Consider the following 25,975-nt stretch of genomic DNA (forward strand, 5'->3'; position numbering starts at 1 on the left):
CCGTTACATTGAGATAACATGAACAGTGGTCCTAACTGTCCGTTACATTGAGATAACATGAACAGTGGTCCTAACTGTCCGTTACATTGAGATAACATGAACAGTGGTCCTAACTGTCTGTTACATTGAGATAACATGAACAGTAGTCCTAACTGTCCGTTACATTGAGATAACATGAACAGTAGTCCTAACTGTCCGTTACGTTGAGATAACATGAACAGTAGTCCTAACTGTCCGTTACATTGAGATAACATGAACAGTAGTCCTAACTGTCCGTTACATTGAGATAACATGAACAGTAGTCCTAACTGTCCGTTACATTGAGATAACATGAACAGTAGTCCTAACTGTCCGTTACATTGAGATAACATGAACAGTAGTCCTAACTGTCCGTTACATTGAGATAACATGAACAGTAGTCCTAACTGTCTGTTACATTGAGATAACATGAACAGTAGTCCTAACTGTCCATTACATTGAGAACATGAACAGTGGTCCTAACTGTCCGTTACATTGAGATAACATGAACAGTGGTCCTAACTGTCTGTTACATTGAGATAACATGAACAGTAGTCCTAACTGTCTGTTACATTGAGATAACATGAACAGTAGTCCTAACTGTCTATTACATTGAGATAACATGAACAGTAGTCCTAACTGTCCGTTACATTGAGATAAGTCCATGGATTCAGAGACAGTCCTTCTTCTAAAGATGCTTTAGGAAACTTAATGGAGGTTTTCCATGAGCTTCACCACAGCATGGTTTGTGTCTCTGACTGACATATAATACAATACTTATTTAGCTCTATTGAACATATAAACATCTACAGCAGCACTGTCTCTGAGAGGGTAGATTCAGTACATTAAGGTGGCTGTGACTCCCAGTTCACAACACACGTGGCCAGTCCTAACCCAGAAATGAGGGTTCAAGTGTGTGTCTGTCCTTCCCATGTCCCTTCCAAACTCCCCTAACTCCACCTCCTCTAGGTCAGATTGCTGCTGATGTCCAGGGCGTGTTGGTAGACCTGGGTCATATCATCCATGTCCCCTAGCAGAGAGAAGCTGCCGTCGTCCCCAGGAGACCCTGGTGTCCCTCGGGTCCCCACCTTCCCCCCATGGAGCCCCCCTGCAGCCGTCTGGAGGCCCCGTCTGAAGCCTGCCAGCTGCAGTAGATCCTCAGCCGACATACAGGCCCTGACGTTGGGCTGCGGGGACGAGGGAGACCAATCCACTCCCATTAAGGGAGGAACACTGGAGAGACCCATCTCCTCACAGACAATACTGGAGGGTCTACTCTGGCTGCGAGAGAGGCCTGAGTCCCCCTGAGTCTCTCCGTGGTAGCCCATATTGGACAAGCCACTGTGGAAGGAAGTGGAGTTGCCGTACTTCCCATTACGCTTCAATATGCCCTTTCTCCCCATGGACCTCTTTGTTGGTGAGCTGGCGGGTGGGGCCATGGAGGTGCTGCCCCCGAGCAGTTCAGAGGACTCACTGCGTTCTGGGGAGGAGTAGTAGCCAGACTCCCGCTGCTGGTTGTTCTTCAGGATGCCCTTCTTCGGGAGGGTGGGCACCATCTTGGCCGGCGAGACCCCCAGGCGATCCTGATCATCGTCCTCCTCCTCATCCCTCTCGGGGCTGGAGGGCAGCTCCCTTCCCTCGTGGAAGTGCAGGGAGCGACTCAGCTCGATCTCCCCCAGGCTGTGGGACCTCTGCTCAGACACATGCATCTTCAGGATCCCCTTAGGTCTCTTCAGTCCTGGTTTGTCTTTGTCTTCCCACGCGGTGTGATGGTGGAGCGCTCCACTATCATTCTCCTTCCTGGACTTCCTCAGGCGCTGGCGGCCAGCGTGGGGGGGTACGGCGGGGGGTTCAGAGCGGGGAGGCTTGACTGGCGCCACCCTGGGTGACTCTGTGGTGCGGTTCTGCCAGTCGATAAAGCGTGCTAGCGTTGGAGAAGAGATGCAGCCACTGTTGTCCTTCTGGATGTCACAGTCACACACAGTGGTCTTCCAGCCCCAATTGACCCACCAGTGGTTGGCGATGTCTTCCACCGTGGCTCGACGCTCCGGGTTAACCATCAACATCCAGCGGATCAGACCACGAGCATCTGGGAGAGAGTGGAAGGTGAGGAGGACAGAGACTTTAGCAGCAATCTATGGCATTATTTAACAGACAGAGCGAGAGGAGACAAACAGAGCAAGAGGAGACAGCTACAGAGAGAGAGAGAGAGGAGACAGCTACAGAGAGAGAGAGAGAGGAGACAGCTACAGAGAGAGAGAGGGGGAGACAGCTACAGAGAGAGAGAGAGAGGGGGGAGACAGCTACAGAGAGAGAGAGAGGGGGGGAGACAGCTACAGAGAGAGAGAGAGAGAGGGGAGACAGCTACAGAGACAGAGAGAGAGGGGAGACAGCTACAGAGACAGAGAGAGAGAGGAGACAGCTACAGAGAGAGAGAGAGGGGAGACAGCTACAGCGAGAGAGAGAGGGGAGACAGCTACAGCGAGAGAGAGAGGGTAGACAGCTACAGAGAGAGAGAGAGGAGACAGCTACAGAGAGAGAGAGGAGACAGCTACAGAGAGAGAGGGGAGACAGCTACAGAGAGAGATAGGGGAGACAGCTACAAAAAGAGAGGAGACAGCTACAGAGCGAGAGAGGAGACAGCTACAGAGAGAGAGAGAGAGGAGACAGCTACCGAGAGAGAGAGAGAGGAGACAGCTACAGAGAGAGCGAGAGAGGAGACAGCTACAGAGAGAGAGAGAGGGGAGACAGCTACAGAGAGAGAGAGAGGGGAGACAGCTACAGAGAGAGAGAGAGGGGAGACAGCTACAGAGAGAGAGAGAGGGGAGACAGCTACAGAGAGAGAGAGAGGGGAGACAGCTACAGCGAGAGAGAGAGAGAGAGAGAGAGAGAGAGAGAGAGACAGCTACAGAGAGAGAGAGAGAGGAGACAGCTACAGAGAGAGAGAGAGAGAGGAGACAGCTACAAAAAGAGATAGGAGACAGCTACAGAGCGAGAGAGGAGACAGCTACCGAGAGAGAGAGAGGAGACAGCTACAGAGCGAGAGAGGAGACATCTACAGAGAGAGAAAGAAAGAGGAGACAGCAACAGAGTTAAACTAGTACCTGAGGACTGTGTAGGTTCCCTGTACTCTCCGTTGGTGATCTGGCGGATTAGTTTATTGTGGTCTTCCCCATCGAAGGGCATGGCCCCATAGACCAGGGTGTAAAGAAGCACTCCCAGGGCCCAACTGTCTACCTGGAAACACAACACACCGGTAGTTACAATACTGTCTACCTGGAAACACAACACACTGGTAGTTACAATACTGTCTACCTGGAAACACTACTGTCTACCTGGAAACACAACACACTGGTAGTTACAATACTGTCTACCTGGAAACACAACACACTGGTAGTTACAATACTGTCTACCTGGAAACAATACTGTCTACCTGGAAACACAACACACTGGTAGTTACAATACTGTCTACCTGGAAACACAACACACTGGTAGTTACAATACTGTCTACCTGGAAACACAACACACCGGTAGTTACAATACTGTCTACCTGGAAACACAACACACTGGTAGTTACAATACTGTCTACCTGGAAACACTACTGTCTACCTGGAAACACAACACACTGGTAGTTACAATACTGTCTACCTGGAAACACTACTGTCTACCTGGAAACACAACACACTGGTAGTTACAATACTGTCTACCTGGAAACACTACTGTCTACCTGGAAACACAACACACTGGTAGTTACAATACTGTCTACCTGGAAACACAACACACTGGTAGTTACAATACTGTCTACCTGGAAACACTACACACTGGTAGTTACAATACTGTCTACCTGGAAACACTACTGTCTACCTGGAAACACAACACACTGGTAGTTACAATACTGTCTACCTGGAAACACAACACACTGGTAGTTACAATACTGTCTACCTGGAAACACTACTGTCTACCTGGAAACACAACACACTGGTAGTTACAATACTGTCTACCTGGAAACACAACACACTGGTAGTTACAATACTGTCTACCTGGAAACACAACACACTGGTAGTTACAATACTGTCTACCTGGAAACAATACTGTCTACCTGGAAACACAACACACTGGTAGTTACAATACTGTCTACCTGGAAACAATACTGTCTACCTGGAAACACTACTGTCTACCTGGAAACACAACACACTGGTAGTTACAATACTGTCTACCTGGAAACAATACTGTCTACCTGGAAACAATACTGTCTACCTGGAAACACAACACACTGGTAGTTACAATACTGTCTACCTGGAAACAATACTGTCTACCTGGAAACACTACTGTCTACCTGGAAACACAACACACTGGTAGTTACAATACTGTCTACCTGGAAACAATACTGTCTACCTGGAAACACAACACACTGGTAGTTACAATACTGTCTACCTGGAAACAATACTGTCTACCTGGAAACACAACACACTGGTAGTTACAATACTGTCTACCTGGAAACACAACACACTGGTAGTTACAATACTGTCTACCTGGAAACACTACTGTCTACCTGGAAACACAACACACTGGTAGTTACAATACTGTCTACCTGGAAACACTACACACTGGTAGTTACAATACTGTCTACCTGGAAACAATACTGTCTACCTGGAAACACTACACACTGGTAGTTACAATACAACACCTTTGTGATGGGTAGACAACACATTGTTTCTCCAAAGCGTTCTTGTATGGTGGCCTCAGTAGCACACAGTCCTCAAGGCTGCTGATTTACTACTGTTGGTTTGTCATGGGTTACACTTCCTACTGTTTTCACACCCGTCTGCTGGCTAAGATAATGGCCCTTTAATGTGTTTTAACAGAAAGAATAACAAGATTCTGTATCTTCTCCAAACACTCTGTTCTTTGCACACTGATTGCTGTTGTAAAAGCCATGTCAAGGTCTGTGACTTAAGTGATTGGGTTCTGTTCTGATGAGGTTGCCTTTGGCTCTGAGGTATAAACCTTAGGCCCAAATGACAGCCTATTCCCTATGTAGTGACCAGGGCTCATAGAGAGTATGGTTTAATTTGGGACACAGGCTGTATTCTCTGATTAGCTGAGATAATCTCCAGGAATCACAGTGTTCTGTAAATCACAGCTAGCTGGGAAACAATGGACGATTAGTCTCTGGGGAAGTCTACTCCCCTGACTCCATAACCTCAGTGTGTGTGTGTGTGTGTGTATATAGAGCTGTGATTGTTGGCTAGGACTCTGTCGGTCTCGGCCTCTTTGACCAGCTGTGTCAAACCGAGGAAAGGCTTTTCTCAGGAAGCTAAAGGAGATGGGAGTAGAGGAGGGGTGACACGGGTCAGGTGGTGTCGGGGTCATTATGTCAGATTTACTGTAGGGTGGGAGAGGAGCGGCTCCTAATGTCTCGTGAAATGATGGGACTCAGTGAAATCCTGGAGTCACAGTCTTTCTGGGTCTATGTTTGGTAACATGTTGAGACTCCTTTCAGATGAGTGAGCTGACCTGGGCTGGCTGTTGGGGAAGTTGCTGTGAAGCATGGCTGGTTGGGCTTGACAGGATGTGTGTGTGAAAGTGTCAGGGTGGGAGGAGTGTCAGGGTGGGAGAAGTGTCAGGGAGGGAGGAGTGTCAGGGTGGGAGGAGTGTCAGGGTGGGAGAAGTGTCAGGGTGGGAGAAGTGTCAGGGTGGGAGAAGTGTCAGGGTGGGAGGAGTGTCAGGGTGGGAGGAGTGTCAGGGTGGGAGGAGTGTCAGGGTGGGAGGAGTGTCAGGGTGGGAGAAGTGTCAGGGTGGGAGAAGTGTCAGGTTGGGAGGAGTGTCAGGTTGGGAGGAGTGTCAGGTTGGGAGGAGTGTCAGGGTGGGAGAAGTGTCAGGGTGGGAGAAGTGTCAGGTTGGGAGAAGTGTCAGGGTGGGAGAAGTGTCAGGGTAGGAGAAGTGTCAGGGTGGGAGGAGTGTCAGGGTGGGAGAAGTGTCAGGTTGGGAGAAGTGTCAGGGTGGGAGAAGTGTCAGGGTAGGAGAAGTGTCAGGGTGGGAGGAGTGTCAGGGTGGGAGAAGTGTCAGGGTGGGAGGAGTGTGTGTGTGAGTAAACTTCCTCCAAGACAGGAACGGTGTTCACTACCTTCACTTGTCAGCTTAAGGACAAACCCAGAAGGCTCAGGGAGCAAGAGCACTTTTTGGGATGGGGGTTCCCTTATCCAACTGTTAGAGGGAATTTGTTCTGGGGATTTTCCACTGGTGAGAACCCGGTAGTTTAGATGTGTGTCTTATTTCCATGAGCCTCAGAGAGAGTATGATTACAGCAGAATCAGTCCAGCAGGTCTAAAATAAGACTCTCTGGGTTTCAGAATGACACAGATCAGAAGTGAAGAGGAGGATTTCCCTTGTTCCCTGCCGTGTGTGTGTGTGTGTGTGTGTGTGTGTGTGTGTGTGTGTGTGTGTGTGTGTGTGTGTGTGTGTGTGTGTGTGTGTGTGTGTGTGTGTGTGTGTGTGTGTGTGTGTGTGTGTGTGTGTGTGTGTGTGTACGTACACGTACCTCTGGACCATGGTAGGGCCTGCCGTTGACGATCTCTGGTGAGGCGTACAGAGGGCTGCCACAGAACGTCTGAAGGAGCTCGTCTTTGTGGTAAAGGTTGGACAGACCAAAGTCAGCAATCTGGAGGAGAGAAGAGCATGACAATCAACGTTAAATGACCCTTGGATAAGACTCGCAGATCCCTGATTGCACCTGTAAAGAGACTGTCCCTATCCCTAAGATGCTGTGTTGAAATAGAGCCCATGAAAGACAGGAGATGGACATCTCTACGAGGTCAAAGATCTTACCTTGATATTACAGTTTTCATCCAGCAGCACGTTTTCCAGTTTTAAATCCCTGTGCACCACTCCGTTCTACAGAGACAAAACAGGACAAGTCTAATTAAACTGTGACCCATTTACACACACACACACACACACACACACACACACACACACACACACACACACACACACACACACACACACACACACACACACACCTGCGCACACACACACACACGCCCGCGTACACACACACACACACACGCCCGCACCCGCGTACACACACATGCACACCTTTCTTTTGTCTACCATGTTTGGTGAGCTCATCCGCAATGGTTATTTTCAAGTGGCACATGTTCTATATAAATCTAGCATCTTTAATTCATCTCAATGACAAAATGTTTTCTGGTAAACATCTCTCGTGTTGTTGGGTGACACACTAAACAGCTGTTAAACATGTGGGACACAGGATCCGCATCTCAAACACCACCCTATTCCCTACATAGTGCACTAATTTGGGCCAGAGCCCCATGGGCCCAGGTCGTAATGAGTGCAGTAGTCAGTGCAGCATGTAGGGATCAGGGAGCCATTTGGAACTCAGCCAGTGACAGGAAGTGTGGTCATGGTTCAATATGAACCAGAAGAACCACAGGAACAGTTTGACCAGGCACTGTGTGTTGATAATTCACTTAACCATGGAAGGCAGATGTGCTCAAAGAAAGACGTGGTCGACCTCTCTCTCTCTCGCTTTTTATTTATTTATTTCTCCCTCCCTCCCTCCCTCCCTCCCTCCCTCCCTCCCTCCCTCCCTCCCTCCCTCCCTGTCTCTCTCTCTGTAGGGAGGAAGCAAGGGAAGTCTATACTCTGCTGCACTTCCTTCAGTCTGTCACTGCAGCGCTGACCTGTCCTAACCTACTGTATCTCTATGTCCGGCTCCTCCCTCCTCACCATGTCACGGTTGCCCCCGACAACTCCCTCACCAGGATGTCACGGTTGCCCCCGACAACTCCCTTACCAGGATGTCACCAGCAGCTGTAGCCAGTCCTATCCGTCAGTCATCCTCTCCCAGCTGGCACCCTATTCCCTTTATAGTGCACACTTTTTTAACCAGGGCCCATAGTAGTGCACTATATTTGGGATGCACCCTCAGTCTCTCCCAGCTGGGGATATGACATCACTCCACCAGGACCTACAGTAATGACATCAGTCATAGCCTCCAGCTGTAGGGACTGTGGAGGACAAAGGGCCAACCCTCTCTCTGTCTCCCCAGGGAACAGCACTCAACCTGGAGGAGGAGAGGGCCTGAGGGAGGGGGAGGGTGGAGGTTGGGGGATGGGCTGCTACATGGGCACAGAAGGGCAATTATGTGTCTTATTGTGTGAGCTAACTGGTCCGCTGTAGGGTACTGTACTCTGGTCTGCTGTAGGGTACTGTACTCTGGTCTGCTGTAGGGTACTGTACTCTGGTCTGCTGTAGGGTACTGTACTCTGGTCTGCTGTAGGGTACTGTACTCTGGTCTGCTGTAGGGTACTGTACTCTGGTCTGCTGTAGGGTACTGTAATCTGGTCTGCTGTAGGGTACTGTACTCTGGTCTGCTGTAGGGTACTGTACTCTGGTCTGCTGTAGGGTACTGTACTCTGGTCTGCTGTAGGGTACTGTACTCTGGTCTGCTGTAGGGTACTGTACTCTGGTCTGCTGTAGGGTACTGTACTCTGGTCTGCTGTAGGGTACTGTACTCTGGTCTGCTGTAGGGTACTGTACTCTGGTCTGCTGTAGGGTACTGTACTCTGGTCCGCTGTAGGGTACTGTACTCTGGTCCGCTGTAGGGTACTGTACTCTGGTCCGCTGTAGGGTACTGTACTCTGGTCTGCTGTAGGGTACTGTACTCTGGTCTGCTGTAGGGTACTGTACTCTGGTCTGCTGTAGGGTACTGTACTCTGGTCTGCTGTAGGGTACTGTACTCTGGTCTGCTGTAGGGTACTGTACTCTGGTCTGCTGTAGGGTACTGTACTCTGGTCTGCTGTAGGGTACTGTACTCTGGTCTGCTGTAGGGTACTGTACTCTGGTCTGCTGTAGGGTACTGTACTCTGGTCTGCTGTAGGGTACTGTACTCTGGTCTGCTGTAGGGTACTGTACTCTGGTCTGCTGTAGGGTACTGTACTCTGGTCTGCTGTAGGGTACTGTACTCTGGTCCGCTGTAGGGTACTGTACTCTGGTCCGCTGTAGGGTACTGTACTCTGGTCCGCTGTAGGGTACTGTACTCTGGTCCGCTGTAGGGTACTGTACTCTGGTCTGCTGTAGGGTACTGTACCCTTTAACTCTGGTTTCCAACTACAGATTGGATGTGTGTGGGTTGGGACAGCTGCATAGCTCTTCCTTGTAGAAATGTCCTTTGGCTTAGGGCACAGACCTAGGATCAGCTCAGCCTTCCCCAGGTCCTAGCCTTTACCATACAGAAGAGAGTAAAACTGACCTCAGATCAGCGTATCTCTTACCTTGTGACAGTGGTGCACGGCAGAAACAATCTGCCTGAAGAAGTGTCGTGTCTCTCTCTCGCTCAGCCGCCGTCGCTCGCTGATGTAATCATACAGCTCTCCCTTACTGGCGTATTCCATCACGATCACTATCTTGTCCTTGTTCTCAAACACTGGACACAAGGACATACACAGAGGACAACGTCACGATGGGAGGAGTTTGAAACCAGAAAACCCATCTCAGGTTGCATCCCAAATAGTCCCCTATTTCCAGATATAGTGAACACTACTTTTGACCAGGGCCCACAGGGTCCACAGGGTCCACAGGGTCCACAGGGTCCACAGGGTCCACAGCTTCAACAATGGGGCCCTTTGGAGTGACTCCAGAACACAGAGAGACATACTGTCGCCAATTTAGCACAACTGGGGATCTTGCTTCTGTGCTTCGACGGCGAGGTCACGGATACTGTTCACATTGTTGTGTTATACTGCTGTTAACTGTTTAGTATAGGAACACTGTTCTACCCTGCTGTAGTATAGGAACACTGTTCTACCCTGCTATAGTATAGGAACACTGTTCTACCCTGCTGTAGTATAGGAACACTGTTCTACCCTGCTAGTGTATAGGAACACTGTTCTACCCTGCTAGTGTATAGGAACACTGTTCTACCCTGCTGTAGTATAGGAACACTGTTCTACCCTGCTATAGTATAGGAACACTGTTCTACCCTGCTGTAGTATAGGAACACTGTTCTACCCTGCTGTAGTATAGGGACACTGTTCTACCCTGCTGTAGTATAGGAACACTGTTCTACCCTGCTGTAGTATAGGAACACTGTTCTACCATGCTATAGTATAGGAACACTGTTCTACCCTGCTGTAGTATAGGAACACTGTTCTACCCTGCTGTAGTATAGGGAACACTGTTCTACCCTGCTGTAGTATAGGAACACTGTTCTACCCTGCTGTAGTATAGGAACACTGTTCTACCCTGCTGTAGTATAGGAACACTGTTCTACCCTGCTGTAGTATAGGAACACTGTTCTACCCTGCTGTAGTATAGGAACACTGTTCTACCCTGCTGTAGTATAGGAACACTGTTCTACCCTGCTGTAGTATAGGAACACTGTTCTACCCTGCTGTAGTATAGGAACACTGTTCTACCCTGCTGTAGTATAGGAACACTGTTCTACCCTGCTATAGTATAGGAACACTGTTCTACCCTGCTGTAGTATAGGAACACTGTTCTACCCTGCTGTAGTATAGGAACACTGTTCTACCCTGCTATAGTATAGGGACACTGTTCTACCCTGCTGTAGTATAGGAACACTGTTCTACCCTGCTGTAGTATAGGAACACTGTTCTACCCTGCTGTAGTATAGGAACACTGTTCTACCCTGCTGTAGTATAGGAACACTGTTCTACCCTGCTATAGTATAGGAACACTGTTCTACCCTGCTGTAGTATAGGAACACTGTTCTACCCTGCTGTAGTATAGGAACACTGTTCTACCCTGCTGTAGTATAGGAACACTGTTCTACCCTGCTGTAGTATAGGAACACTGTTCTACCCTGCTATAGTATAGGAACACTGTTCTACCCTGCTGTAGTATAGGAACACTGTTCTACCCTGCTGTAGTATAGGAACACTGTTCTACCCTGCTATAGTATAGGAACACTGTTCTACCCTGCTGTAGTATAGGAACACTGTTCTACCCTGCTGTAGTATAGGAACACTGTTCTACCCTGCTGTAGTATAGGAACACTGTTCTACCCTGCTGTAGTATAGGAACACTGTTCTACCCTGCTATAGTATAGGAACACTGTTCTACCCTGCTGTAGTATAGGAACACTGTTCTACCCTGCTGTAGTATAGGAACACTGTTCTACCCTGCTATAGTATAGGAACACTGTTCTACCCTGCTGTAGTATAGGAACACTGTTCTACCCTGCTGTAGTATAGGAACACTGTTCTACCCTGCTGTAGTATAGGAACACTGTTCTACCCTGCTGTAGTATAGGAACACTGTTCTACCCTGCTGTAGTATAGGAACACTGTTCTACCCTGCTATAGTATAGGAACACTGTTCTACCCTGCTGTAGTATAGGAACACTGTTCTACCCTGCTGTAGTATAGGAACACTGTTCTACCCTGCTGTAGTATAGGAACACTGTTCTACCCTGCTGTAGTATAGGAACACTGTTCTACCCTGCTATAGTATAGGAACACTGTTCTACCCTGCTATAGTATAGGAACACTGTTCTACCCTGCTATAGTATAGGAACACTGTTCTACCCTGCTGTAGTATAGGAACACTGTTCTACCCTGCTGTAGTATAGGAACACTGTTCTACCCTGCTGTAGTATAGGAACACTGTTCTACCCTGCTTAGTATAGGAACACTGTTCTACCCTGCTATAGTATAGGAACACTGTTCTACCCTGCTAGTGTATAGGAACACTGTTCTACCCTGCTATAGTATAGGAACACTGTTCTACCCTGCTATAGTATAGGAACACTGTTCTACCCTGCTATAGTATAGGAACACTGTTCTACCCTGCTATAGTATAGGAACACTGTTCTACCCTGCTACAGTATAGGAACACTGTTCTACCCTGCTACTAGTATAGGAACACTGTTCTACCCTGCTATAGTATAGGAACACTGTTCTACCCTGCTATAGTATAGGAACACTGTTCTACCCTGCTATAGTATAGGAACACTGTTCTACCCTGCTATAGTATAGGAACACTGTTCTACCCTGCTATAGTATAGGAACACTGTTCTACCCTGCTAGTGTATAGGAACACTGTTCTACCCTGCTATAGTATAGGAACACTGTTCTACCCTGCTACAGTATAGGAACACTGTTCTACCCTAACTGTTCTACCCTGCTATAGTATAGGAACACTGTTCTACCCTGCTATAGTATAGGAACACTGTTCTACCCTGCTATAGTATAGGAACACTGTTCTACCCTGCTATAGTATAGGAACACTGTTCTACCCTGCTATAGTATAGGAACACTGTTCTACCCTGCTATAGTATAGGAACACTGTTCTACCCTGCTATAGTATAGGAACACTGTTCTACCCTGCTACAGTATAGGAACACTGTTCTACCCTGCTATAGTATAGGAACACTGTTCTACCCTGCTATAGTATAGGAACACTGTTCTACCCTGCTATAGTATAGGAACACTGTTCTACCCTGCTATAGTATAGGAACACTGTTCTACCCTGCTATAGTATAGGAACACTGTTCTACCCTGCTATAGTATAGGAACACTGTTCTACCCTGCTATAGTATAGGAACACTGTTCTACCCTGCTATAGTATAGGAACACTGTTCTACCCTGCTATAGTATAGGAACACTGTTCTACCCTGCTATAGTATAGGAACACTGTTCTACCCTGCTACAGTATAGGAACACTGTTCTACCCTGCTATAGTATAGGAACACTGTTCTACCCTGCTATAGTATAGGAACACTGTTCTACCCTGCTGTAGTATAGGAACACTGTTCTACCCTGCTATAGTATAGGAACACTGTTCTACCCTGCTATAGTATAGGAACACTGTTCTACCCTGCTACAGTATAGGAACACTGTTCTACCCTGCTATAGTATAGGAACACTGTTCTACCCTGCTATAGTATAGGAACACTGTTCTACCCTGCTATAGTATAGGAACACTGTTCTACCCTGCTATAGTATAGGAACACTGTTATACCCTGCTATAGTATAGGGACACTGTTCTACCCTGCTGTAGTATAGGAACACTGTTCTACCCTGCTATAGTATAGGAACACTGTTCTACCCTGCTATAGTATAGGAACACTGTTCTACCCTACTATAGTATAGGAACACTGTTCTACCCTGCTATAGTATAGGAACACTGTTCTACCCTGCTATAGTATAGGAACACTGTTCTACCCTGCTATAGTATAGGGACACTGTTCTACCCTGCTGTAGTATAGGAACACTGTTCTACCCTGCTATAGTATAGGAACACTGTTCTACCCTGCTGTAGTATAGGAACCCTGTTCTACCCTGCTATAGTACAGGAACACTGTTCTACCCTGCTATAGTATAGGAACACTGTTCTACCCTGCTATAGTATAGGAACACTGTTCTACCCTGATATAGCTGAGGAACACTGTGATATCTGAGTCATGTCATCACCCAGGACAGTTGGTAGAAGTCATGTTGGTAGACCTTCTGGTGAGAACAGTAGGAGGGTAGTGGGTGAAGGAGTGTGTGTGTGTCCAAAAGTCCTCACAAGGGTAGTAAAACAAGGACATTTCTGACAAGTGGGGACATTTTACCAGTCCCCAAAAGGAAAAAGGCTTTTTTGGGGTTAAGGTCTGTCTCTCTCTCTCTCTGTCTCTGTCTCTCTTGCTCTCTCTCTCTGTCTCCCCTCTCTCTCTCCCAGATCCTGAACTCTTTCCATTGTGCCTGACCTGGAGCTAAGCAACAGTAGCCTGTCAGTCGATAGCAGGCTGTCAGAGGACCTGTCTATTCTCCTTCTACACTACATGGCTCTGCACAATAACAACAGCTGACTCAGGTCCAGAGCTCCTGGAAACTCCCCACGCACCGACCACTGTAGACCAGCCACTGTGGACCGACCACTGTGGACCGACCACTGTAGACCATTTTTGTGATAAAATAAAGGGTATTTATATTATGGTTCAGGTGATAACTTTATTGGTCATTTATCATGTTTGTGTTTTGACATTAAGGAAGGATCCCTACAGTGCTGGTTGTGGGCTGGCTAGCCAGGACTGAACTTTCTCTGACTCCTGGCCACTTAATCTGTTGCTGTTGCTGTGGAACCAGAAAACTACAGGGGGCTGGTTCCACTGTGTGTGTGTGTGTGTATGTGTGGTCTTCAGTCTGTCTGCTAGCTGTGACCTATGGCAGTCCTCTCCAGTCACTCCTCAATGTAATTACCTAGCTAGTTCAGTTCATCCCTATTAGATACAGGCTAGTGGACTCTCTCTCCCTCCTCTCTCTCTCTCCTCCTCTCTCTTTCTCTCTCTCTCTCCCTCCTCTCCTATCTCTCTCCTCATCCCCCTCTCTCTTTCTCTCTCTCTCTCCTCCTCTCTCTTTCTCTCTCTCTCTCTCCTACTCACTCTCTCTCTCTCCTCCTCTCTCCTTCTCTCTCCCTCATCCTCTCTATCTTTCTCCTCCTCCCTCTCTCCCCTCCATCTCTCTCTCTCTCCTACTCACTCTCTCTCTCTCCTTCTCTCTCCCTCATCCTCTCTATCCCTCCTCCTCCTCTCTATCTCCTACTCACTCTCTCTCCCTCCTCTCTCTATCCCTCCCTTCTCTTCTCTCTCTCTCTTTCCCTCCTCCTCTCTTTGTCCTTTCTCTCTCCCTCCTCCTCCTCTCTCTCTCTCTTATTCGGGGAGAGAGAGTATAAACTGTATTAAGTGCGTGTCTATAGGTTTCTAGGGCTTTCTGGGCTCGGTCCACAACAATAAACACATGTAGTAATCATCCTTTAAAGACTCTGTTGTATAGTTCTCTGTGTACAGAACACAGAGATGGTACTGCTGGCTGCCCTCACAGAACCTTTGTGGTTTCACAATGAGAGACACACACCAGCAAGGCAACAAGACACTGACGGCCTTCACACCCAAATATACGCAAATGTTCAAATTATCCAGACAGATGTACTTAAAATACAAATACATCTATGTTATTACATAATGTGTTGCTCTTTGAGTGTTATTTGGGTTTGTTTTGGGTTACACTTGGTCTCTCAGTCGTGTGTGTTCCCTGTTCCTACGTAAGCCAACATCATAGTAAACATCCACAGATGTTGGGCTTGGCGATAGTTGAGACAGAGGGTTGAGGAATCTTCAGTGGAATCTCCCCAATGTTCCCCTCTGATTCGCTGTACAGTGTAGTATGTGCAAAGGCAAACAAATGAACACACTCACTGCTCTCTCTCTCTCTCTCTGTCTGCCTCTCTCTGTCTGTCTGTCTGTCTGTCTGTCTGTCTGTCTGTCTGTCTGTCTGCCTCTCTCTGTCTGTCTGTCTGTCTGTCTGCCTCTCTCTGTCTGCCTCTCTCTGTCTGCCTCTCTCTGTCTGCCTCTCTCTGTCTGCCTCTCTCTGTCTGTCTGTCTGTCTGTCTGTCTGTCTGTCTGTCTGTCTCTCAGACCTACCTTCGTAGATGGAGATGATGTGAGGGTGTTTGAGGGAGGACATGATCTCGATCTCTCTGCGGATGTGAACCATGTCCTGATCATCCTTGATCTTCTCCTTCCTGATGGACTTAATGGCCACCTGACAGAAGAGAGAGAACATCATCACACACTGACGGCAGATCACACACAGGTCACACAACAGAAGCGTGATCCCTGATTAGAGCGTGACTGCAGATTACTTCACACACACAGTTATCTGAGTCCACTGTGAACATGTTGTATTGGAGTGACCCTTGTATTTTGACAGGACCTGATTACATTCACAGACGTTTAAATGTTATCGTCTGTCACGGGAGACTAACAGATGATCAATCCTGGATCAATACAACAGCTCAGCGTTCAGTAGAACTGTCTCTGGCTTATCCTCCCCTGTGTCAGTGAGGTCAGAGGTCAGAGGGGCAGCAGGGTGCAGGTCTCAGGTCTTCAACAGAGTATTATTCTCCCCTGTGTCAGTGAGGTCAGAGAGGCAGCATGGTGCAGGTCTCAGGTCTTCAACAGAGTATTATTCTCATCTGTGTCAGTGAGGTCAGAGGTCAGAGGGGCAGCATGGTGCAGGTCTCAGGTCTTCAACAGAGTATTATTCTCCCCTGTGTCAGTGAGGTCAGAGGTCAGAGAGGCAGCATGGTGCAGGTCTCAGGTCTTCAACAGAGTATTATTCTCCCCTGTGTCAGTGAGGTCAGAGAGGCAGCATGGTGCAGGTCTCAGGTCTTCAACAGAGTATTATTCTCCCCTGTGTCAGTGAGGTCAGAGGTCAGAGGGGCAGCATGGTGCAGGTCTTAGGTCTTCAACAGAGTATTATTCTCCCCTGTGTCAGTGAGGTCAGAGGGGCAGCATGGTGCAGGTCTCAGGTCTTCAACAGAGTATTATTCTCCCCTGTGTCAGTGAGGTCAGAGGGGCAGCATGGTGCAGGTCTCAGGTCTTCAGAGTATTATTCTCCCCTGTGTCAGTGAGGTCAGAGGGGCAGCATGGTGCAGGTCTCAGGTCTTCAACAGAGTATTATCCTCCCCTGAGTCAGTGAGGTCAGAGGTCAGAGGGGCAGCATGGTGCAGGTCTCAGGTCTTCAACAGAGTATTATTCTCCATTGCCAGTCTCGCGGCTCTTCACAGATACAGCGGCTATAGGAAGAGAGGAATTTACAGTAATACTGTCTCATTGTTTATCTCTGTGGTATATTCTCACTTATGTGTGGTCAATTCACTTTTGTACTTATGTTTATTATTTCAGGTCTTGTAAGAGTTGTAAAACTTGTCCAGTCCCATGCGAGAGGAAAGAAATACTATTTTTCTCTTATGTGCTCATAAACTTTAGATTGTTCTAGGTCTCACAATAAAGCTCATAAGCAGTGTCCCGTCCTCTGGTAGTGGAAAATAACCTGGCTGTGTCTCTAACTGGGCCAAGACCCTCAAGAATATCTCTCTCAGAGGAGGAGGAGGAGGAGAGGATGGATGGTGAAGTTTTACCACAACCTTGAAGAGAGAAACTAGGTTTATGGAAGGACACGCAGCCAGCCCACTGGAGACAACAGATGCTAAATGAGGTTAGATACAAATAGATGTTCCATTTTACACAACTCTGTGTGTGTGTGTGCGCGCGCCCTCAATAAGGAATCAGGTGGTTTTTGTCCGGGACTACAACAGAAATGTGTACTGTTGAGGGTACTGGAGGACTGGAGTTGGGAACCTCTGCTCTACAGTATCTCAGACAGACCATGCTGGTTCCACACGTCACACTCATAATAAACACAGTAGAATGACATTAGCCTTGTTAAATGGGACAGGAAATATCCCCAGCACAGTGGTTATGTAGACCCTGTCTCTGTGACTGCTTTAAGGTCATTTGCGGGGTTCACCATAGCAGTGGGCTCAATTGATGGGTTGTGCCTCTCTCTCTGTGTGTGTGTGGGGGGGGGGGGGGGGGTGGGGTTAAGGCTTAATAGGCAAAATAGAAAGGATTAGGAATACAGGAAGTGGGTTATGAGTCAGCCGACAGGGACAGGAAGTTCCAGTGAGATGTACTTCCTTATTCCCTGCGTCACTCATGGCACCATATCCTTCATTACTCCTTTTTAGGGAGAAGAGTTTTTAATCGCCCCTTTGTCAAATATGTGTCACAAATGGCACCCTATTCCCTATTTAGTGCAGTACTTTATACCAGAGCTAGTCAAATGTAGTACACTATATAGGGAATAGGGTGCCATATGGAACGCAGGCAAGTGAGGTGAAATATTCCTCCCTTCCCAGAAGACATAGTGGCAGGCTGGCAGTGGCAGAACATTATGCAACACGTCTGATAAGACTCTATTACATCATATGGAATGATATTAGTCTTGGTAATGCCCTGCATGTGGTACATTGGATTTCCACTTTCCTAACAAAGTGAGGCTCGGTGGCTACTAAGACGTCTGCCTCTAGACTCAACATTGTTTAAAAACAATGGTGCCTTGGATGTCTACAAATCATGTGTTATGGTTACAAATCATGCGTTATGGTTACAAATCATGTTTTATGGTTACAAATCATGCGTTATGGTTACAAATCATGCGTTATGGTTACAAATCATGTTTTATGGTTACAAATCATGTTTTATGGTTACAAATCATGTTTTATGGTTACAAATCATGTGTTATGGTTACAAATCATGCGTTATGGTTACAAATCATGCGTTATGGTTACAAATCATGTTTTATGGTTACAAATCATGCGTTATGGTTACAAATCATGCGTTATGGTTACAAATCATGCGTTATGGTTACAAATCATGCGTTATGGTTACAAATCATGCGTTATGGTTACAAATCATGTTTTATGGTTACAAATCATGTGTTATGGTTACAAATCATGTGTTATGGTTACAAATCATGTTTTATGGTTACAAATCATGTTTTATGGTTACAAATCATGTTTTATGGTTACAAATCATGTTTTATGGTTACAAATCATGTGTTATGGTTACAAATCATGTGTTATGGTTAAGTGTCCAACTTAAATATTAGTTGTGTTTTTTTTAATGGGTTATAAACGGAGCGTAGAATGTGGTTACGGTTAATAAAGGCAATACAGAGAACAGAACTATATTGAATAGGTTCTAAGTCCTTCCTTAATTACAGTCCAAATCTAGTTTACGTCCCAAATGGCACCCTATTCCCTACATAGTGCCATTTGGGAAGGGTGCCATTTGGGACTCTACTCTGAACTCATGAATAGTCTATTGTGGTGATAGTGAATGGTGATCCCTGCCTACTGTACAGCTGGGTAGACAGGACGGACACACCCTCACCCCTCCAGCCCAGGGTTATGGATCGTTAGTCACAACCACCGTTTGGGCCATACAACAGCTGGCTGACTGGGCTCAGTGGGGGGAAGTGGGTGTGGGTGTGCGTGCGGGGGGGTGCGTGTGGGGGGGTGTGTGTGTGTGTGTGTGTGTGTGTGTGTGTGTGTGTGTGTGTGTGTGTGTGTGGTGTTCATGTGTGCTCTTTAGCCTCGGGCTATAAGAGAAGAAGAAGAGCTGTCACAGATACAGACCAGGGCTTTGTCTGTGGCAGGAACCAGGTGTGTTGGTTTACAGGCAGGCTGTTTGATGAAGAAATTAGGGAAAGGGTATAACCTGAATCAGTGCAGTGGAGAGGAGGCTCACCATAGCAGGTGCTGCTATTCACAGCATGGTCATTAGAGATAATGGTTAACACTGGGTTGATGAGAATGATGAGAGGAGAGATGCTACTGGGGGTTTATTGTGATGTACACACCAGACTAACCCTGCTGGAGAGGAGAGATGCTACTGGGGGTTTATTGTGATGTATACACCAGACTAACCCTGCTGGAGAGGAGAGATGCTACTGGGGGTTTATTGTGATGTACACACCAGACTAACCCTGCTGGAGAGGAGAGATGCTACTGGGGGTTTATTGTGATGTATACACCAGACTAACCCTGCTGGAGAGGAGAGATGCTACTGGGGGTTTATTGTGATGTACACACCAGACTATCCCTGCTGGAGAGATGCTACTGGGGGGTTATTGTGATGTACACACCAGACTAACCCTGCTGGAGAGGAGAGATGCTACTGGGGGGTTTATTGTGATGTATACACCAGACTAACCCTGCTGGAGAGGAGAGATGCTACTGGGGGTTTATTGTGATGTATACACCAGACTAACCCTGCTGGAGAGGAGAGATGCTACTGGGGGTTTATTGTGATGTATACACCAGACTAACCCTGCTGGAGAGGAGAGATGCTACTGGGGGTTTATTGTGATGTATACACCAGACTAACCCTGCTGGAGAGGAGAGATGCTACTGGGGGTTTATTGTGATGTACACACCAGACTAACCCTGCTGGAGAGGAGAGATGCTACTGGGGGTTTATTGTGATGTATACACCAGACTAACCCTGCTGGAGAGGAGAGATGCTACTGGGGGTTTATTGTGATGTATACACCAGACTAACCCTGCTGGAGAGATGCTACTGGGGGTTTATTGTGATGTACACACCAGACTAACCCTGCTGGAGAGGAGAGATGCTACTGGGGGTTTATTGTGATGTACACACCAGACTAACCCTGCTGGAGAGGAGAGATGCTACTGGGGGTTTATTGTGATGTATACACCAGACTAACCCTGCTGGAGAGAAGAGATGCTACTGGGGGTTTATTGTGATGTATACACCAGACTAACCCTGCTGGAGAGAAGAGATGCTACTGGGGGTTTATTGTGATGTATACACCAGACTAACCCTGCTGGAGAGGAGAGATGCTACTGGGGGTTTATTGTGATGTATACACCAGACTAACCCTGCTGGAGAGGAGAGATGCTACTGGGGGTTTATTGTGATGTACACACCAGACTAACCCTGCTGGAGAGGAGAGATGCTACTGGGGGTTTATTGTGATGTACACACCAGACTAACCCTGCTGGAGAGATGCTACTGGGGGGTTATTGTGATGTATACACCAGACTAACCCAGCTGGAGAGGAGAGATGCTACTGGGGGGTTTATTGTGATGTATACATCAGACTAACCCTGCTGGAGAGGAGAGATGCTACTGGGGGTTTATTGTGATGTACACACCAGACTAACCCTGCTGGAGAGGAGAGATGCTACTGGGGGTTTATTGTGATGTACACACCAGACTAACCCTGCTGGAGAGATGCTACTGGGGGTTTATTGTGATGTACACACCAGACTAACCCTGTTGGAGAGATGCTACTGGGGGTTTATTGTGATGTACACACCAGACTAACCCTGCTGGAGAGGAGAGATGCTACTGGGGGTTTATTGTGATGTACACACCAGACTAACCCTGCTGGAGAGGAGAGATGCTACTGGGGGTTTATTGTGATGTACACACCAGACTAACCCTGCTGGAGAGGAGAGATGCTACTGGGGGTTTATTGTGATGTATACACCAGACTAACTCTGCTGGAGAGATGCTACTGGGGGTTTATTGTGATGTATACACCAGACTAACCCTGCTGGAGAGATGCTACTGGGGGTTTATTGTGATGTATACACCAGACTAACCCTGCTGGAGAGGAGAGATGCTACTGGGGGTTTATTGTGATGTACACACCAGACTAACCCTGCTGGAGAGGAGAGATGCTACTGGGGGGTTTATTGTGATGTATACACCAGACTAACCCTGCTGGAGAGGAGAGATGCTACTGGGGGTTTATTGTGATGTACACACCAGACTAACACTGCTGGAGAGATGCTACTGGGGGATTATTGTGATGTACACACCAGACTAACCCTGCTGGAGAGGAGAGATGCTACTGGGGGATTATTGTGAAGTACACACCAGACTAACACTGCTGGAGAGGAGAGATGCTACTGGGGGATTATTGTGATGTACACACCAGACTAACACTGCTGGAGAGATGCTACTGGGGGATTATTGTGATGTACACACCAGACTAACCCTGCTGGAGAGGAGAGATGCTACTGGGGGATTATTGTGATGTATACACCAGACTAACCCTGTTGGAGAGATGCTACTGGGGGATTATTGTGATGTACACACCAGACTAACACTGCTGGAGAGATGCTACTGGGGGATTATTGTGATGTACACACCAGACTAACACTGCTGGAGAGATGCTACTGGGGGATTATTGTGATGTACACACCAGACTAACCCTGTTGGAGAGGAGAGATGCTACTGGGGGATTATTGTGAAGTACACACCAGACTAACCCTGTTGGAGAGAAGAGATGCTACTGGGGGTTTATTGTGATGTATACACCAGACTAACCCTGCTGGAGAGGAGAGATGCTACTGGGGGTTTATTGTGATGTATACACCAGACTAACCCTGCTGGAGAGAAGAGATGCTACTGGGGGTTTATTGTGATGTACACACCAGACTAACCCTGCTGGAGAGGAGAGATGCTACTGGGGGTTTTATTGTGATGTATACACCAGACTAACCCTGCTGGAGAGAAGAGATGCTACTGGGGGGTTTATTGTGATGTATACACCAGACTAACCCTGCTGGAGAGGAGAGATGCTACTGGGGGTTTATTGTGATGTACACACCAGACTAACCCTGCTGGAGAGGAGAGATGCTACTGGGGGTTTATTGTGATGTACACACCAGACTAACCCAGCTGGAGAGGAGAGATGCTACTGGGGGTTTATTGTGATGTACACACCAGACTAACCCTGCTGGAGAGGAGAGATGCTACTGGGGGTTTATTGTGATGTATACACCAGACTAACCCTGCTGGAGAGGAGAGATGCTACTGGGGGTTTATTGTGATGTACACACCAGACTAACCCTGCTGGAGAGATGCTACTGGGGGTTTATTGTGATGTACACACCAGACTAACCCTGCTGGAGAGGAGAGATGCTACTGGGGGTTTATTGTGATGTACACACCAGACTAACCCTGCTGGAGAGGAGAGATGCTACTGGGGGTTTATTGTGATGTACACACCAGACTAACCCAGCTGGAGAGGAGAGATGCTACTGGGGGTTTATTGTGATGTACACACCAGACTAACCCTGCTGGAGAGGAGAGATGCTACTGGGGGTTTATTGTGATGTATACACCAGACTAACCCTGCTGGAGAGATGCTACTGGGGGTTTATTGTGATGTATACACCAGACTAACCCTGCTGGAGAGGAGAGATGCTACTGGGGGGTTTATTGTGATGTATACACCAGACTAACCCTGCTGGAGAGGAGAGATGCTACTGGGGGTTTATTGTGATGTACACACCAGACTAACCCTGTTGGAGAGATGCTACTGGGGGATTATTGTGATGTACACACCAGACTAACACTGCTGGAGAGATGCTACTGGGGGATTATTGTGATGTACACACCAGACTAACCCTGCTGGAGAGGAGAGATGCTACTGGGGGATTATTGTGAAGTACACACCAGACTAGCCTGGCTGGTACACCCCCCCCCCCCCCTATCTATCCAGAGAAGCTGGCACAGAACACAGGCACACACACTTACACAGAGTCCCCTGACAGGTCAACATAGAAGTGTTCCCTTCCTGCTGCTTGGCTGACCCTGTCAACCTGCTCCTCTCACTGCCTTGATAACAACATTACCAGACCACACCACACCAGGCCAGGGAAAGCTGCATAATTACATAACATTCAATCTAAAGGCTCTCTCAACCCTCCACCATATGACTGTTTTATGTCTCTATTGGGGGGAAAAGTTCAGGGTGGGTACACAAATGTTCAGTCAGTCAACAGATTAGACACACACACAGCGACTCAACCGTGTGTATCATGATTGACTGACTCAAAGTCCCACTGAATGTTATTTTACGGTAGCAGCCAGGAGACGGAATGCTATTTTACGGTAGCAGCCAGGAGACGGAATGCTCTTTTACGGTAGCAGCCAGGAGACGGAATGCTCTTTTACGGTAGCAGCCAGGAGACGGAATGCTCTTTTACGGTAGCAGCCAGGAGACGGAATGCTCTTTTACGGTAGCAGCCAGGAGACGGAATGCTCTTTTACGGTAGCAGCCAGGAGACGGAATGCTCTTTTACGGTAGCAGCCAGGAGACTGAATGCTCTTTTACGGTAGCAGCCAGGAGACTGAATGCTCTTTTACGGTAGCAGCCAGGAGACTGAATGCTCTTTTACGGTAGCAGTCAGGAGACTGAATGCTCTTTTACGGTAGCAGCCAGGAGACCTAATGCTCTTTTAAAAGAGTCACTAGGTACCTCATCAATACAGCGACCAAGTGAGAAGCTCTCGTCGTGTATGTGTCTATGTGTGTATATATATGTGGGTTTGTGTTTTGTGTGTGTGTGTGTGTGCACCCCACACGTAACCCCTCCAAGAGCCTCTGCTTCCATCACACCTAGGTGTTAGTCAGAACGAGGAAACACACACACCAGACTGTCTACTTTCCTCCTGCATACCTCACACTTGGAAAGTTCTAGTTGCCCAGCCAGGGGGTGACCAGAGGTCAAATAATACCCTCAGTATCTCTCTGCTCTCTCTCTCTCCCACTGTCTCTTCACACAGTACAAAGGTCAAATAATACCCTCAGTATCTCTCTGCTCTCTCTCCCCTCCCACTGTCTCTTCACACAGTACAGAGGTCAAATAATACCCTCAGTATCTTTCTCTCTCTCCCCTCCCACTGTCTCTTCACACAGTAGAGAGGTCAAATAATACCCTCAGTATCTCTCTCCCTACCACTGTCTCTTCACACAGTACAGAGGTCAAATAATACCCTCAGTATCTCTCTCTCTCTCTCCCACTGTCTCTTCACACAGTACAGAGGTTGAGTAATACCCCCAGTACCCCTCTCTCTCTCTCTCCCTCCCACTGTCTCTTTACACAGTACAAAGGTTGAGTAACCACATAGACCTACTTTAGTACTCGTCAACAAAATACCTGAAATATCCCTATAATTCACATGTCATGGCTACAGGGAAGGTGGTTCAAGGTGGATTATTAAATGGATTTGTTAGTTCATGTTCAGTGGGACAACTTTCATTTTTACTCATGCATCTCAGCTCATCAAAACTCACAAGTTATTAAAGTCAACAGAATTAGACAAGAGACTCATTCTTCTGAGGTCTGGTAACACTGAAAACACATGTTATAAATTGAAACTAAATGTAGCTACATGGGCCCCAATGTACTTTTAAACGGACCTTTGACTCATCTTGTATAAGCAGTGAGACATCTGAGGCAATACAACCGATTTTGTCTCCTGAACCCACGTGTGTTATTATGGCCATAAAACAACATTAAATACGCTCCTTGCTGAATTTAACTTGGAAAGCTGAAATCCCACGTGGCATCATCAGGGAATTTAAAGGGATTTCTGATTGACACGCCATGAACATGGGAGTGTTTATGAATATGTATCAATGAAACACCAACATATCATTATATTCAGTTGCCAGACGCTGTGTTTTGATGTTCTTACATCACAACCTACATTATAATGGTGTTATTCACTTGTTGTAACACACCAAGTTCCAACTGTCACACTCGTTTCATTGGCGGTTAGTCGTTGTCTAAAACTCACCACTTTGCCGGATTGTCTCTCGATGGCTTTCTTCACTTTGCCGTATGTCCCTTTCCCCAGTGTCTCCAGCAGTTCGTAGCGGTGCTTCAGGTTGTGCTTGTGGTGATGTTTCTTCACGCTAGAGTTCGACCATCTCCCGTCATCCAGGATCGAGATGTCACCAAGGTAGTCGACAGGTAAAGGTCTGTCCCCCCAAATCTGCACATCGCTCTGTCCTACCTCAGTCCCAGCGCTGGACGTGGACACATTGGACACGTTAGATGCCGTGGACACATTGGATAGCCGACGAGCTTTTGAAGCAGTTTCCATCAGGATAACTAATAAAGTGTCAATATGATCAAATCCAAGTCGACCTAATGACGGCTGTCCGTGCTTTAATGTATGTGTCCTTGGAAAAACACCTCCAAATACATACAAATATTTGTGTTTTGATGAAAAGTAAATTATTCAATTATTGAAGCAAAATCTCTTATTCCTCAATTGTAAAGACGTTGTTTCTACTGTGCTCCCTTATGGTAATCCAGTTGATGCTCTAATGGTAGCTAAATGAGACCAACCGGGCGTTTTGGAATTTTGGATACAGCTTCGCATTCATTCTCTATCAGAATATTGCGTAATATCGCGTAATATCGCTTGTCTTGAGAGCGACGATCTGCGCGTAGATCATAGCCGTGGATGCGATGTATTCGAGTGTGACACACAGAGCTGTTCGGGTTTGTACCATTCTCATCGGCTCTTTCATACGCCCTCTCTCCCTTTCGCTGTTTCTTTTTGTCAGAGAGGTGTAAGGAGCTGGAGCCAGTAGCGGCAGGCGGGGGGTGGGGTCTAGACCCTTTCCATGATTGCCTTTTGTGTGTGTTATTAGAAAGAGATGGGCTAAAAGCAAGTATTGTACACTGCGCTGGCTTTGCCTGTTGAAAGAACAAGCGAACTTGGAGCAAGACAATTTTAG

At 47.3% G+C, this 25,975-nt stretch overlaps 1 protein-coding gene across 1 annotated transcript; it reads right to left on the reverse strand.

Annotated features, from left to right (window-relative positions):
- Positions 1-370: 370 nt before the first annotated feature.
- Positions 371-25,779, reverse strand: LOC120040404 (NUAK family SNF1-like kinase 1). Its single transcript, XM_038985572.1, has 7 exons — positions 25,024-25,779; positions 15,470-15,590; positions 9,318-9,469; positions 6,847-6,912; positions 6,560-6,679; positions 3,123-3,255; positions 371-2,107 (listed from the first exon to the last, which is right to left on the reverse strand). The coding sequence occupies exons 1-7, from the start codon at positions 25,330-25,332 to the stop codon at positions 984-986; spliced, it is 2,025 nt and encodes a 674-aa protein (XP_038841500.1). The 5' UTR covers positions 25,333-25,779; the 3' UTR covers positions 371-983.
- Positions 25,780-25,975: the final 196 nt, after the last annotated feature.

This window comes from Salvelinus namaycush, unplaced genomic scaffold (genome assembly GCF_016432855.1).
Source record: "Salvelinus namaycush isolate Seneca unplaced genomic scaffold, SaNama_1.0 Scaffold35, whole genome shotgun sequence".
NCBI classification, from domain to species: Eukaryota; Metazoa; Chordata; class Actinopteri; order Salmoniformes; family Salmonidae; genus Salvelinus; species Salvelinus namaycush.